We start from the raw sequence: 15,248 nt of genomic DNA on the forward strand, positions 1-15,248 counted from the left end.
CCCACAGCCCCAGACGAGCACCCCACCACCACCCAGGAGTTCCGGGCATCCCCCCGCCCCCACCCCAGGTACGAGCCAGGACCCCCCAAGGGAGACCCGCTCCGCACTCCAGGCAGCCATCCGCCCGGCCCACGGTTGGTCCAGGGAGGAGCAAGGCAGGGGCCCACCGCCACCGCCCAGGAGGGGGAACCCCGGGGAAAAAAGAGGGCCCACAAGGGGTGTTATAAATATGGCCCAACCAGGCTCGGCCATGTTGGAATAAATAAGACTTTTAAGTGCGCCTTATAGTGCGGAAAATAGAGTACCTAAAGAGCTCTTGCACTGATATGCATCTACATAGTAACTCATAGAGACCCATTAACACACTTTTGATGTGTTTCTCTGTTTTTGGACCTCAGTGTATAGGAGCGTGTGAAGCTGTTTTTGTGTTTACACCTTTAGTTGTGTGAACAGCCTCTGACATGTTAGATCAAGGGAGATAAGGGAAGCTGGCAAATTAGATCTGGAACTTCTTTACTTCCCTCCAATTCTCAAAAGTAAAATACAAATGTGTGTGGGAAGGAATCTGCTGGATCCCAAATCTAATTAATGTGAATTAAAAAAGGACGTCATCCAGAAGTCACTACCAAATCCGAGTCCCTGATTGGTCAAAGTTCGACCTTCAACGTACGTTTATTGGCCATGGGTTTTATACATAAAGTCAAAAAATGATTGTGAAAAATATATGAAGCAACATGTGAATGCGAGAATTTTGAAAGCGGAAGCCTGAAACACATTCACTGAGGAATGGCACAACTTAAGACATCCATCCCTAGCGGCAACCACAGCCCACCATTCCCAAAGTGTCCAGTGCATGCCCTGACCCCAGCAGGGCAAAAGAATGACCAAACCCGCCCTCGTGAATTCAACGAAGGAGCATTTCAGTGAGAAATCAATATGCAATAAACCATAAGCAGCTTTGGTCGGCAAATCAGAAAACTGACTACGAAGACCTTGAATCAGAAGTATGCAAATTTAGTGGAATATGAGGCGGAAGAGCTGCTAAAAAAAGTTTTTTGTTTGGTAACATTGTCTCACAAGTTTCAAATAATAGAGAAGTTGCCAAATTTAGTGTTCAGATTTGAAAACAGGCAAAAATCAGAATCTCTGTATTTGAACCCTGTTTGTTGGAGGTTGGAGGTGGTTTGATGGTATTTTCACTCTTTTGTGTCATGATTCATGGCAGAAACAGATTTGGTGTCCTTCAGCTGTGTGGCGACAGCTGCTGACAGTGGGTGGAACAGGACGGGCAAAGCACCCCGTCTTTGGCTGAAGGGAGTGGAGTGCACCAAGAGACCAGCAGCGCAGTGTCAGGCATAGACACAGTCAACAATTTAAACACAGACACATGATTTATATAAAAGAATTGCAGAGTGAAACACACAGTAATCATTTAACATGTTTTCATTCATTTACAGTTGCTTTTTACCTCACGTCTTCTGGCTTCTTCAGCCATAAGATGTTATATAATATAATAAATTATAGACTATTTCCTGATAGAAATTGTCCATCCTATCAAATTAATGATTAACTTACTTGGTGGTGACCAAAATAAACCCCTCATAGCACAAGCTCTTCGTCATATTTACGTGAGTCTTATTTAGTGACAGGTAATATTTTGCCTTTTGTCCCCTAATGTCTCCAGTTTGGTAAACTTTGTAGCGTCTGACTCAAGATTTGGGTTTAACAATGTGCGCATTTTAGTGCGCATTTAGTTTGTCCACCGGCTTTACACAACTTTGTTTGTGCTTGGAAGCAATCATTGAGGAGGACCCATGGATATTGTTGCCAATAGCAACTTATGAAGACACACATGAAGAAGGGCCTTAGCCCAGGCTGTGATTTGGATCAGAACAAGATAATCTAGAATCTTTTTCAGTGAGTGGAGACAAACTGTTTAACTGAATGAGAGTATTTCCACCTTTTTTCTGCTTAAAGTGAGATTTTCTCATGGTTACTAATCCTCTTTGCTCCATTAATTGAAATAAACCAAAGAACGTTTCCGGATCAAGTGTATCATAAAGGGATTTTACTGATTCTAGCTCCGGCGCAGATTGAATCGTTCCTGCGCTCCAACACAGTCTGTAGGAAATAAAGAGGCGTGCAGGATCATCCTGCTGGAGCCGTGGCTTTGTGTCAGGGTCATTGTCTGTGTCAGAGCAGAGTTTCTGTTTGGAGTGGTGTGCGTGAGCAAAAAAGGGCAGGGTGACGACCTCAAGAAAAGCCCCGTTTAAACAAAGCTGCTACCCGGTGTGAGATTAGACGGGGAGGCGTGTAAGACAAGCTGCGCTCGCGTGGAGCCAGCCGGCCGAGAAGATAAAGATGAGAAAACGCCAGGAAATTGCACAGCGGCTCCGCACTATCACCTGTCTGCAGAGCTGCAGGTAGGAGATAGAAGGGTCGTAAAAAACACTAAGAAGAACGGCCTCTCACCGCATTATGCTGGGGCGGCAAGCTGAACATCCGTATCTGTCTGAGGCACTCACCCTGATCACACCACTGCCCTTTCTCAATGTCAGCTCAAAGAGACAACAGGGAAACAGGACAGAGCTCCAAGTCGCTGAGCAAGAACCCAAACTGGAGAAAAACAATCGCCCCTTTTTCAGGTACTTTTGGTGAGAAGTGGACTCCACCTGGATCAGACAGTCCTTCAGTAATACCCCAGACATCGAGGAAATCTGCCATCATAGCAACATCTTTTTCTAGTTTATGCTTATTCGCTCTAAAACAGAAACAAGACACTATACTCAGCCTCCTCCAGCTCCATCTGGTCACATTTCTGCTTCACACATGGTTTTAAACCAACACAGTCCATTCACGTAGACCAAATGTTGACATGTTCATGCCTAAGAAAAAAGACACATTCAAATGACAACTTTAAAGGAAAAGTCTATGTAAACCCAGGTTTCGGGCTTCTGTATTCAAACTCTCAAATTCACACGTAGGTAGGCAAGTTTTTACAACCATAGTTGAGCTCTACGCACAAAACGCATGGCTGTTGAACATGCTTTGCAAGTTTAACCAGGTTGAATTTTACCATTTGGTAGTGACACAGTGAAACTCACCAAACCAGCACAGGTCTGTGCTCATATTTAAAATAAAGATAAACAATATCTGCCATTGTGAGGAAGCTATTAATGAACCAAACCATTTCTGTTTTGCAAGATTTGCACTGCTTCAACAAAGCCTCTTCCAACTGTAGATGGCAGACATGCGCTATACATTAGAAAAAGAAGAAGAAGAAACCCCTTCCTGCTTGTCCAGTGTGAACACCGTTGGTTAAATGTTCAAGAACATTCCCTGGCTGGCGTAAGACTAACCTCCAATTCCACAGTTAGAAACCTAGGGGTTTAATTTGACCAGGGTTTATCAGGCTCACATACTGTACATGTAAAACTGCATATTTTTCACCTATGCAACATTTCTAGGATCAGAAATACACTATCTAAAAGTGATGCTGATAAAGTCATCCATGTAGTTGCAGAGTTAGATAGGCTAATTCCTCTCTAAGAGTCCTGGGAGAGGATCCCTCCTTCATGTGGACATCCCAGAAGTTTTACCTTATCAAGAAGGAAAGGACAGGAATGCCCTTTTTAGTTTAGTCTGTTTAGTTTAGTTTATCAATTAACTATTATATTTTATGACAGATTTCATACATTACCAGTATGAAGTCCATTGAGACAACTATTGTTGTAATTTTGGGCTATATAAATAAAATGAAATCAAATTGAACTTGTCAAATGCCCAGTGTGTCTGTAGCTTCAGAGGACAGTTGCTCTTCTGGTCTCTTTAACCCTTTCACACCAGAGCTTTACCTTTCAGTCTCTCGACCACCGTAACTCCTTAAACGTTTATGCAATTAATGGTAACATAATTCCAGTGGATTCTGAAGTGGAGAAAAGCGGCCTTGAGCTCATATGCAACACTTAACAGTAGCAAAGTACCAACGCAATCAATGCATTTCAACTGATTCTGTCTGGAGAAAAGCTGCTTTGCAACACTTTACTAACCAAAGCCAGCATGAAACGTTGTTTTTCTCCACATCAGAATCCACTGATTCACGCAGATCACGTTAACGGTCAAGGAGTTACAGCAGGTCAGAGATGTTATTTAGATGTCACCGGTGACAGCTCTAGAGTTTAAAGGTTAAAGAAGCATGAACAAATAGCAAGCCATAGCTGGAGAAGCTTTGGACAAAGCATCAAATCCATGTGGTAATTGTTTCAAGAAGAATCAGCCCAAATAAGAACAGGACAGAGTTTAACACTTTAATACCAGAGCTGCCGCCGGTGACAGAAATGAACACATTTGTGAACTACTGAAACTCTTCAACCGTTTAAGCAAATCATGTAATTCTAACAATTTCTGACACAGACAAAAATCACCGTAAAGTATCGCATGCCAGTGCAAAGCTACTTTTCAGGTGGTTTACGTTAATTGTGTAATCACTCCACTACTGCAAAGTGTTGCATGCAAGCACAAAGCTGCAGCTTCAAAATCCATTAGAATTACATTAACTGCAAGAACTGTTGAAAATTTTTGGTAATACAAAGAATGTAAACACCCAAACTCAGCTTTGGTGCTTCTCGTCATAATTCTGGAATGAACTAAACTGAGTGAAACAAAAACTGGGTTAAAAAATGCTGAACTAAACTGAATTAAACTCTTTTCAGAAGAGTTTTTCAGCCAGGCTGTCATCTTCCGTATGGTTATAGCCAGACCTGAACATCAATTTGGTTCCTCCTCTTCTGGAGCAGCTCTTAAGTCCTTATCAGAGAACACACCAACATCTCCTGGCTGCACCTGGATCGGCGGACCGTCAGCGCCGCACTAATTCAGTGATGAATCACGGCAACGATGCGTTTAACGGCAGCTGGAATGAGCAGAGCGCTGGAAAAGAGGAGCAGAGCGCTCGTAAACAAGCCTGCAGTGACAGATCAGCCAATTCATGGAAATGCAGACACATCGTTAGCTCCACCTGTAAAACCACCAGTGACCTTTAAATATGTGCACCTCTGCCTTCCCTACAGGCATACACGAGCGGCTCCATCCGCAGGTTATTTCAGCGGCAGATGACCTGGATTCTGGAAACTGCTCAAGAGGAGACCATAAACGTTTAGAAAGATTTGTAAAAACGGACCTCAACGTTTTGTCAAGTCAGGTGCATATCTGCTTAAGTTTCACAGCTCGTCTGAAAAACAGGTAAGTTACAATTTTTTAGCTATGTTTGAAGAAAAACAAAAAGCTAAATATCCCCAAATCTTTGGGCACCTACACACTTTCCATGCTTCACAACTAATATACCAGTAACATCATTAAAGAAATTTAATCAAGAACAATAAAAAAAAGCAATATTTTCCACTGATCTGGGTTATTGGTGTTTCTTCTGTCGTCTTTAATTATAAAGTCTTCTCAAGCAAAACTTGCTGAAGTCGCGTTTTTGCTGATCTGAAGTGGTAAGAAACCCTGAGGTGAGGCAGCGATGATGCCCAAACCCCCAAACAGTGGGTGGATGTCTATTTCTGCTTTGTGGCAGGCTGCCAATTACTATTTGCAGACGCATTTTTGATGCAATGTTTTCTACAACCTGTTTAAGATTTCTTTTGAGGTGTATTTTCCATTTACCGTTATTGAAAAATCCTGAAAGTGAGGAGCAGGCTTGTCATACAAATTTTTCATTCTTTCAACCTCCCAAATCCTGTGCACTGCACAAGGAGCCTCTAAGTGCTGTTTATGTGACAAGTGTGGACTCCTACGCAGCCTCACTGTTAAAAATTAGACAATCAGAGTATAGTTTGTATTGGCATTCTTCAGGCACTAACAACACAGCCACTTGTATCACACACACACCCTGTGCGTGCAGCAGTCAGTGAGAGGCCAGGACACGCGTCTTCCTAATCACCAGAGGGAGGGATATCATCTGTATCACCAGTAACACCTGTACTTCGTAACTGTGTGGCAACTTAAGTTTTTCTTAAAAATACACTTACCACAACAATGGCGCGTTCCATTTTTAATAAACTCCTTTCACCTTCTTAAAACGCAGTTTTAGCTCAAATTCAAATAAATTTTTTTCATATGGCACCTTTCATGTTAAAAATAAAACAGCTCAAGGTGCTGTACATTAAAACAAACAAGAATGCAGAAAACACCAAATCCCTATTCATGCAATAAAGTAATTAAATAAGCCAAGCACAATGAAATACACAAAAACAGACACAAGTAAAAGAGAAATGACTAAAGAAAAAAGCTAAAAAAGGGAGAACCCAGAGGGCGCCATCTGCCCTGTCCTCCTATTGGCCAGGTGTCAGTATGGACACAAACACCCCAGCAAAGGGTGAGAAAACACTCATAAACATGTCTAACTTGGCTAAAAGACATGAAACAAATAAATATGTGTTATAATATAAAAAATAAGAGTAAAAATTCTAGATTAAACAAATAAAACGATAAAATGATGTGATAAAACATCTCCTATGTTGATATTCTTTGGACTACCGAAACTATTCAACCGGTTACACAATTAATGTCAGTGGATTCTAAAGCAGAGAAAAGTGGACTTTTTTAACTCTGCACAGCAGCAAGGTGTTCATGCAATTTATGTAAATTAGTTGATTCTGTCGAAGAGAAAAGCAGCTTTATTGCGTTATGGCACACTACATTATTAATGTGTTTCATATTGGTGCAAAGTAAATATGAACGAGTTACGATATGTCAAAGAGCGTGTGTTATTTAGGTGTTGCCGGCGACACCTCCGGTGTTAAAGGGCCGTATGAGGCTCAAGTTCTGAGGGGTTTCACATTACGACTCCCTAGACCTGATCGGGACTGTGTTGATCGGATGATGCCCTTCATCATTGAAGCCCTTCTGGGACTTCCACTGCAGCTGCTCCGCAAAGAGGGCAGATATCGCAGAGCGTCCTTGGCACATCACGTCAAATTTACAGCCACATAAAAAGGTAAATACTCTGCAAGGCTGCACAGATACAAGCTGCTGATTGTCCTTCCTATTACAGCTTTATGGACGCAGTAATTCACGCAGACATGCGCCGCCAGCCAGCTTGAACCCACAACGGCCTCATTCTGCGGGGATCAGGCCGCGTGCGGTAACTCAGCCAATTAAAGGGCGGCACACGGGAATGAGAAAGAGCTGCTGGAGCTCAGCTCTGCTCCGATCCTCTTCAAGCCTCATCCTGGAGGGAGTTTGTGTTTTTTCTTAAACAGACAAAGGCGTTACTGGATAGGGACATCCTGAAAGAGGCCTCCATGCGTTCTGCAGAGTCAGCAGGGAGCATATGATTGTTAGATCAAATCGGAACTTTGCTCTCCTCTGTTGGCTCTAGAAAACCAGTAGAACTGTGGAGTTTACAAACACCACAGTCTAAACCAGGAATACCAACCAGATAATGGTTATTGAGCGATTATATTGGTGAGAAAGGTGGAATTTATTTCAGTAAGAATCAACCGATCTATGTTTAGTTACCAGATTTTTGGTGTGGCATTAACTCTGTTGAGGACTAATCTAGAGCTGAACAGTGCTAAGGGGCCTATATCATGCAAAATCAACGTTTTGAGCATTTAAGTGTATTATAATGTTCATTCCTAAAAAAAAAAAAATGTAAACAGCAACCCCAAAGCGGTATTTTGATCAATTCATGCATTTCTGAGTACTCCTCTAAAAACCTTTGCTCCAATCACCAACCGCTCCTAATCCACGACCACATTCTGACACAGATAAGTGAGGAACAGCACCTTCCAGGAAGAGTCTGCTCTGCCAGCACCGCCCCCAGGATAACACACACACACTTTCTCCAGGGAGCTAGCGCTGATCGGCTTAATATGCACATCCATCTTTGCGAACAAATCGGATGTTGTTTGTTTTCGTGGGCGAATCGGAGACACGCTGGCGAGGCCGGCTCTAGGTTGACGTCATGAAATGGGCGGCACATCCAGCGAAAGATGGTGCCTCAGAGATCGAATCATTTTAATTTAGAGTTGGAAAAGTGGCTGCGAAAATTAATTAAAAATGGTTCTTTAGTGTGCCAAAGGTATATAGATATAGTTTTCTCTGAATGGCTTAAGAAAAGAATATAGGCCCTATAAAAAAGCGCAAACATGATCAACTGTTTCAGATCTACAAAATACAGCAAATGCTAAAAGGGGACAATATGACACACTAAGGTTTAAATATTTCTTAACATTTTGTGTAAAGGCCGCACAACAAAGCTTGACTGCTTCGTTCGGTACAAAAACACACACATGTATATTGAAAAACATTGTAAATCACAAGGTGTTTATTTAGTGCATTCGACTTTTTCATGGAGTATTTTAAATACCAGGATGTTTTGTTAATGTTTTGGTTGCCTTATTCTTAACTGAATAAAAAATCAAATACTTAAACAGAAAAAAAAACCCAACAATTTCGGCTTCCGCCTAAAGTTGTGTAATTTCCGCTTCTGGCCGACGATGTCAGGCCCAGTCTTGTTGTCTGCAGCCAGAGGCCTCTCAGAAAACCTGCAGCATTGAGGTTCAATGGGCGCAAAGACTCCACATTATTCACAGCCAGGTGCTCCCAGGATTTATGGGCGGAGCAGAGGCTCATGGTTGCAGGGCAGCTGCATTGTTTCCTGTCACATAAAACATCTGACAGAATGCTGATGCAAGGACACCTCGCCTGTCCAACCTATTGCAAATACAAAGAAAAACTCCACAAACTGTGTTGGGAGCTGCCACATAGCTCATGGGTTTGCAAGGTTAGCTGCAACATAGCAATACGAAGACTTCTCTATAGAGTTGAGAACACTGCAGATTCTCTTTTGCCCATGGGCAGGTAGTCATGTAGGGTTACAATGACTATGTCAGAATTCCCTCCCCACTCCCTAACTACTAAAAAACCATATAGTGAGGAACTATGTATTTCTGGATTTTAAAAAGTAATTCATAAAGTGTTAATCCACTTTTTTTTCGGTTGGTAAAAACCTATATAAACATTTTACATATTCATTTTTTTAACATATTTTTGAAGACTCTCTGTTCTGATGACAACTTGAATGATTTGTAAAAATTATTTTTTTCAAATGAACATTCCTGCAAATGCAATGGATTGTGGTCTATATTTACCAATGTGGTGAGAACTGATGGAGACTAGTTTTTCGCAGAGACTACTGGGAAATTTCTAGGGCATTAGTAGATCTGGACAGCACTTTAAATATCGTGCACTAGCTGGGGAGTAATAAGTGAATTTGGAGGCTAGCTCATCAGAAATTTAGCACTAAGTTGTGGATGGGACTGTTGGTGCAGAGCAACCCCACCCACCCTTCCCGTTGCAGAGCAGAGTGTATTTTCTATGTTCCAATAATCTCTTTGCAATGAGTTGAAAAAAGAAATACACTGAATTGCAATTTTAAGCTTGATTTTCATTATATATGTCGTACATCATCGAAAAAATGCCCCAAGAACATGTTAAAAAAACAAAAACACTGTTTTCGTCAGAGTGAGTCTTAAAACCTGAATCAGCCAATATGGGATTTACTCCAATGATGATCCTGTGTAGAAGTCTCAGGCCCATCTACCTGATTGTACATCACCTCCTTCTGGCGTATTTTGCTGGTTTAAGCAGTAATAAAGAAGCTATGAAGTTAGCATAATGCTAATATGTAGAAGGCAGCACTGCCCCCCAAAACCCCCCAATTTGTTGCGTTTTGGATGGGTGGGTTCAGTGTGCACATACGAAGCGGTCAGGTGATTTGACAGCGCATGAAGCCGTGATGAGCATCTTTTACAGTGGAAATCAAGCCGCATTGATGCTGTAAAACATGTAAATGCTGCAGCACAGAGCCCCCCCCCCCCCCCCACCATGACAAATGTGTTGTTGGGATGCTACAAGGTAAGAAGACAGAAGAAAATCAGCGGCGAGAGCTTCTGCTGAGCCCTGCTCCTCGCTCTGCCGATTAGCCTCATCATCAGGGGCTGTTTAGTATTCTGCTGATGTGAAAAGAGTTTGGCGGGGCAATGGGTGGCAGAGCGGGGCACTCCGTCATTAATGCGCCCATCGCTGTTATAATACGCCTAATGACACCGCTCTTCGATGGCGTGCTGCGAGCTCGACCGCAGGGAGCCCGGCTCAAATGTCTGCAGGAGCGACACCTCCCGTCATCAATTCCGCACGTCTCTTCTCCAAACACTAAACCCCACATAATGTCTTTCATGGTTCAGCGGTCTTACAGGGTTCCCTTCCTGCCGGCCTCCAAATGGGCAAATTAATAGTTTCTTTGAAACAAATTGGAATTACACCCCTCGATGCCTTAATGTCGGGACGTGAACGCGCCAACACCCCAGCTCTGACTGTTGATGGAAAATGAAGATTTTAGGAGGAAGAGGAGACGGGGGGTCCGGCATGGAGTGTGCTGAGCTTTGAGCTGCTCATTCTTAGTCATTCATCTCTGAGCTGTTTACATGGCAGCGCTGTCACCCCCCCCCCCCCCCCCCACACACACACACACACAGGCATATCAGAATATCCCCCTAACTGCAAAGACTGACATCTTTGTTTCATCGTTTCCTGCTTTCAAAACATTTCATCCCTAGCTGACAAAAACTGAGAGTAAAGCTGCCGAAATACTGAGACCAGTTTGCTTATAAAAATAACTCGCTTAAAGAGTGACTTAAACTGAACAAAGGTGGAACTTTGATTGCTGAAAATGCAAATTCTTACTTTTTAAACCAACAAAAAAAGGAACTTTTACTTTAACAGAAAAACATTAGGTGCCAGGGAAATCCAAAAGTTTACATTTGCTGAATCCTCTAAAAATTACATAGAAGTATAGTGGGACATTGATGGGATGATGACGTTTTTCCATCATTCAGGACATAACCGCAAGTTATTTGGTATGATTGTCCCATAATACTAACTGGACCTTTTCCGATTTCTTACTGTCTTTCAGTTTTTAACATTTCATTTTGAGTTTTGTACCTTTTGTTTTCCGAAAGGTTTTTTACGTTTTGTGATTAAGGGATTTTTTTTTATTTCTAAAATCTAATGCTGCTTTATAATATTTGTTTTGCTATTTTAATTGTTGGTGTGATTTACACTTCAGGGCTACCTTACCAAAGAACCAGCAAAAGTAAACTTTTGGATTTCCTCTGCGACCCACATTCCTAATACATTATCATATCCTATGTTATATAGTTCTGTTCACCTTATGCCAAAGATTCATGTATGAAATTGTCACAATATTCAGACTGCATGGCCTTGAACTGCGGTGTGCCCCAGGGATCAATCCTGGGACCCCTTTTATTCAACCTCTTCATACCGCCACTAGGTCAGTTAATTCGCAGTAATAATATATCTTATCACAACTATGCAGACAATACTCAGATCTATGTGTCACTGACAGCAGGTGAATATAGGCCGGTGGATTCAATCAGTTATTGCATCCAACAGATCAGTGCTTGGATGCAAAACAACTTTCTCCAGCTAAACTCAGACAAGACCGAAGTCATCATGGTCCACAGAAACAAAGAGAAAGTGTCAGCAGTTACCTTCAATCTCTAGAATAGGGAGCTATGCCTGTTTACAAGTCTCTCCATGGCCTGGCACCCAAGTACATCTCTAACATGTTAGCCCCATATGAACCATCTCGGACTCTAAGGACCTCAGGGACCACCTACGGGTGCCCAAAGGCAGGACAAAACAAGGGGAATCAGCATTTCAATTGATCTTATGGTGCTAAAAGCTGGAACAGTCTCCCTGAGGTTGTGAGAAAAGTTGTGAGAAAAGAAAGGTTGTGAGAAAGGCCTATACTGCGCTATGATTCATATCTAGACTCAAAACTTTTCTGTTTAGCCGTGTTTATAACTGAAGGGTCCTTATCAACAACTTTTTTCATTTTCTTTTCTCTTTCATTTCTTCTAAAGGATTTTAATGCATTTAACGCATTTTCCTGTTTTGTGAAGCACTTTGAATTACTTAGTGTATGAATTGTGCTATACAAATACACTTGCCTTGCCTATTCTGAAAAGGAATGTGCAAGCAACAGAGGAATGCCACTTTTGGGAGTTCGCCATGGTAACGATGGTAACACTGTTCAATATCAACAAAATGTATTTTAAATGTTTTTTCCCAATTTGATGCTCAATAAATTAGGAGACAATAGAATACAATAGAATCCTCAATTTGTAGAAGGTATTCAAGGGGATTTATTTTAATCTTTTTTCAAGAACCTTGGACAATTCGACAGTTTATGGACCCTTTTTATTTTTTCCCAACAGCATTACTTTATTATAAAAAAAAATAAAATATATAAAAAGAGTAAAACAAATGATTAATCACTTTTGAAAATTATGAAATTGATTGACTTTTGATGATATTACTTCACTAGCTCCTAAAATTGATAAATTGATTCAAAAATCTTTCCTAATGTAGCATAACTTTGCACATGTTTTTAACTTTTGATACTTGATGAAATTTTGCCATGAAAATTCCTGAAACAGTGTTGTGTCTATTTTACTGGTATAGTATTATTTTTTAAAGCATATGAATGACTTTTAAAAGTAACATAATTTGCATATATTTCAGATGCTAAATTTGCCATGTTAATTTCTAAAATAGTTATTTTTGACGTAGTACTTAAGTAATTCATCTTTGGCATGTGCCTTATTGATACCTTATGATTCTTAATTCTGTCTGATAAAACCTAGGTACCGGATATTGATAAATCATCTAATAAAATGGTTATAGTATAACGGGGTGGAATTATATAAGTTCGCTTCCTTCCACTCCCTTTCAAGCAATATTTAGTAATTATGTCTAATTATCCTAAGTTTGATTAGTTACTGTATGAATGTATAACTGATGATTATATTGCTTCTGTGTATAACTTCTATTTGATTGCTTGAAATAAACCATTTCAAATCAAATCAAAAGATAGTGGCCTCTTCCCAAGGTCAAAGTCAACAAAACTTTGGTTCTGGTTGTACACTCACCCTGTTGTGTATGTGTGTATGCGTGTATGTGACATTTTCTGAAGATCGCTGAGACCAAAGGTTTTCTTTCCCATGTTGTGGAAAACGTCAACTTTCGCCAAGTTTCACACTTTGCCAAAAAATGGCCACTTAGCTGTAGACACGTGGCCATCCTATAATAATTTAAGAACTTCTTTTTGATATCCTCGACACTTTGGTTTCGTCTGTGGATTGATTTTTTGGGTGGTTTCTCGTGCTGTGATGTCATCATTTTTTGTGGAGGAGGGATAGTTCACAATGTCAAAACATGTATTTTCATTGGGCATAGGTGCGTGCAAATTTAGTTGAGTTTTTGTGCATGTGGCGCGGGTCAAACCCACAGTAAGAAAGAAGAATTGTGAAAACGATGAGGATAGAATAAAGAGCTCAGGAAGCAGCTTGAATAAAAACATATCTGTCTCAACGTTTTATTTGCACAACTTGACTCAGAACGCAGGGAGAACAGGTTTTAGTTCAAAGCTTGTCAAACACAAGATTGAAAGACGCAAAAGCCTTCAAGAAAAGAACACTGTAACCAAAAGAGAAATGGATTTTCAGCAACATTAACACGCCACTGACCCCCTCAGGCCAAACTCTTGATACCTAAAAGGCAGAAAGAAAGATGCGAAAACAGGCATCTGATCAGGTAAGAGCCCAGTTTGAAGGTCCTGATTCAACCACTTGCATGGTTCAAGCCAATGTTGGGGCATTTAATGGTTGAAGCTATCAGGAGGCAGTGGCTAATGCTTATGTGGCTGATAAAATAAGCACTCACAGGTGAGCCCATACAACCAGATTTTGTAAAGCCTGGGGGGTATCACCGCAGCGTGGTCATCCTCATAGTGCTGAGTCAGCAGGACTTCTGCTGTTGGCTAACATCTGCACATCATCTGTCAACATGCTTTCTGGGACAGAGATAATCTGTCAGACATTTTCTATTAAAAAATTGTGTCCTTGTGGAGTTGTGTTCCTTTTTGTAAGAAAATAATCTTCAGCAGTCGGAAACTGGACTTTTCCAGATTATGTGACTCCATGTTTGGCCTGCTCTGAGCTGGACTGAACCACCTCAGCCTGTCTGGGTACTAAAATGGGTTTTGGTGTGAAAACAGCCCCACCAAACTTAAGAAAGGGAAGGAGCTGATGCTTTACTGGAGGAAGGAAGAAAACAGGATGAGGCTTCATTCGGGCTCTGGCTCAGGTGTTCAGACGAGCAGAGCAGGTGGGCGTGGTGCCGTGGCAACGCTCAGAACAGAACTGCTGCCGCGCTCCATCCTGATTGACAGGAAGAGGCTCTACTGTGAGCGCCTGTGACTCTTCTCACCATCTGAGGAGTTTTCTGAAAGACACGGCTGGTTGAGCGAGTGTGTGGAGTGAAAGCTGACCGCTGTCCAAATTCAGGAGGAGAGTTGTGTCTTCCCAGTGAAGGGAAGGGGGGCGGACAGACTCAGTTTGGAACTTCCTGCTCGGCTGCTTCCTCTTTAACGGAGTCCTCCTCTTGCAGCCGTTCCTCCTCTTCCTGCAGAAAAGGAACACATTGCAGCTGTGAAGGTTTTAGGAAATGCAACAAATGCCAATTGCAATAGCAATTTCAGATGAAAATCGCACTTTTTCTCATGATGGAAGACATACATACAATGCTTGGAATAAATGAGTACACCCCCTATAAAAAGTACTAATTGGTTGAATGCTCTAAAGCATTCAACCCTTTGTTTTCCTCTTATGCTATCGTCCGCCGTTTTTCGGCACTTCATTCCTTCTACAATTTTTAACATATTTTAACCATTCAACTTTTAAAATGTTCAGCTTTTTCAGCTTATTAATGCTATGACTTTTGGTTTTTCAAATCCTTCAACTTTTTAAGATATTCCAGGTTTTCCAGGATTTTTTGTCCTATTAAAAATACATAGGGAAGTTATGGTGCATGAGGTGCCCGGTTCGACACCCCGTTCGGACACTTCAAATTTTTCTACCATAAAATTATTAAAATCTTTAACTATTTCACTTTATTTCAGCTATGAATTTTGGCCCTTCAAATCCTTCAACTTTTCAAGATATTCCAGGATTTTCCAGGGTTTTCCAAGATTTCTGCTCCTTTAAAATACATAGAGAATCCTTGAAACCTTTGTTTCAACATTAAACTGCTCACAGGACTTTGGACTTCAACATAAGTTTTGAAATTATTATGGGATGGCAACGCCAACTACGGTT

The 15,248-nt window shown here is 41.3% G+C and overlaps 1 protein-coding gene across 2 annotated transcripts in view; it reads right to left on the reverse strand.

The window, feature by feature from the left end:
* Positions 1-13,439: 13,439 nt before the first annotated feature.
* The window catches only part of phf14 (PHD finger protein 14), a 58,248-nt gene continuing 56,439 nt past the window's right edge, over positions 13,440-15,248 (reverse strand). For both annotated transcript variants that reach the window (XM_011481152.2, XM_020707279.2), the window contains exon 18: positions 13,440-14,556. In XM_011481152.2, the coding sequence (XP_011479454.1) occupies positions 14,485-14,556 (72 nt within the window). In that variant the 3' untranslated portion in view covers positions 13,440-14,484. The remainder of the gene's footprint in view (positions 14,557-15,248) is intronic.

The sequence above is a fragment of the Oryzias latipes genome, chromosome 11 (genome assembly GCF_002234675.1).
Source record: "Oryzias latipes chromosome 11, ASM223467v1".
NCBI classification, from domain to species: Eukaryota; Metazoa; Chordata; class Actinopteri; order Beloniformes; family Adrianichthyidae; genus Oryzias; species Oryzias latipes.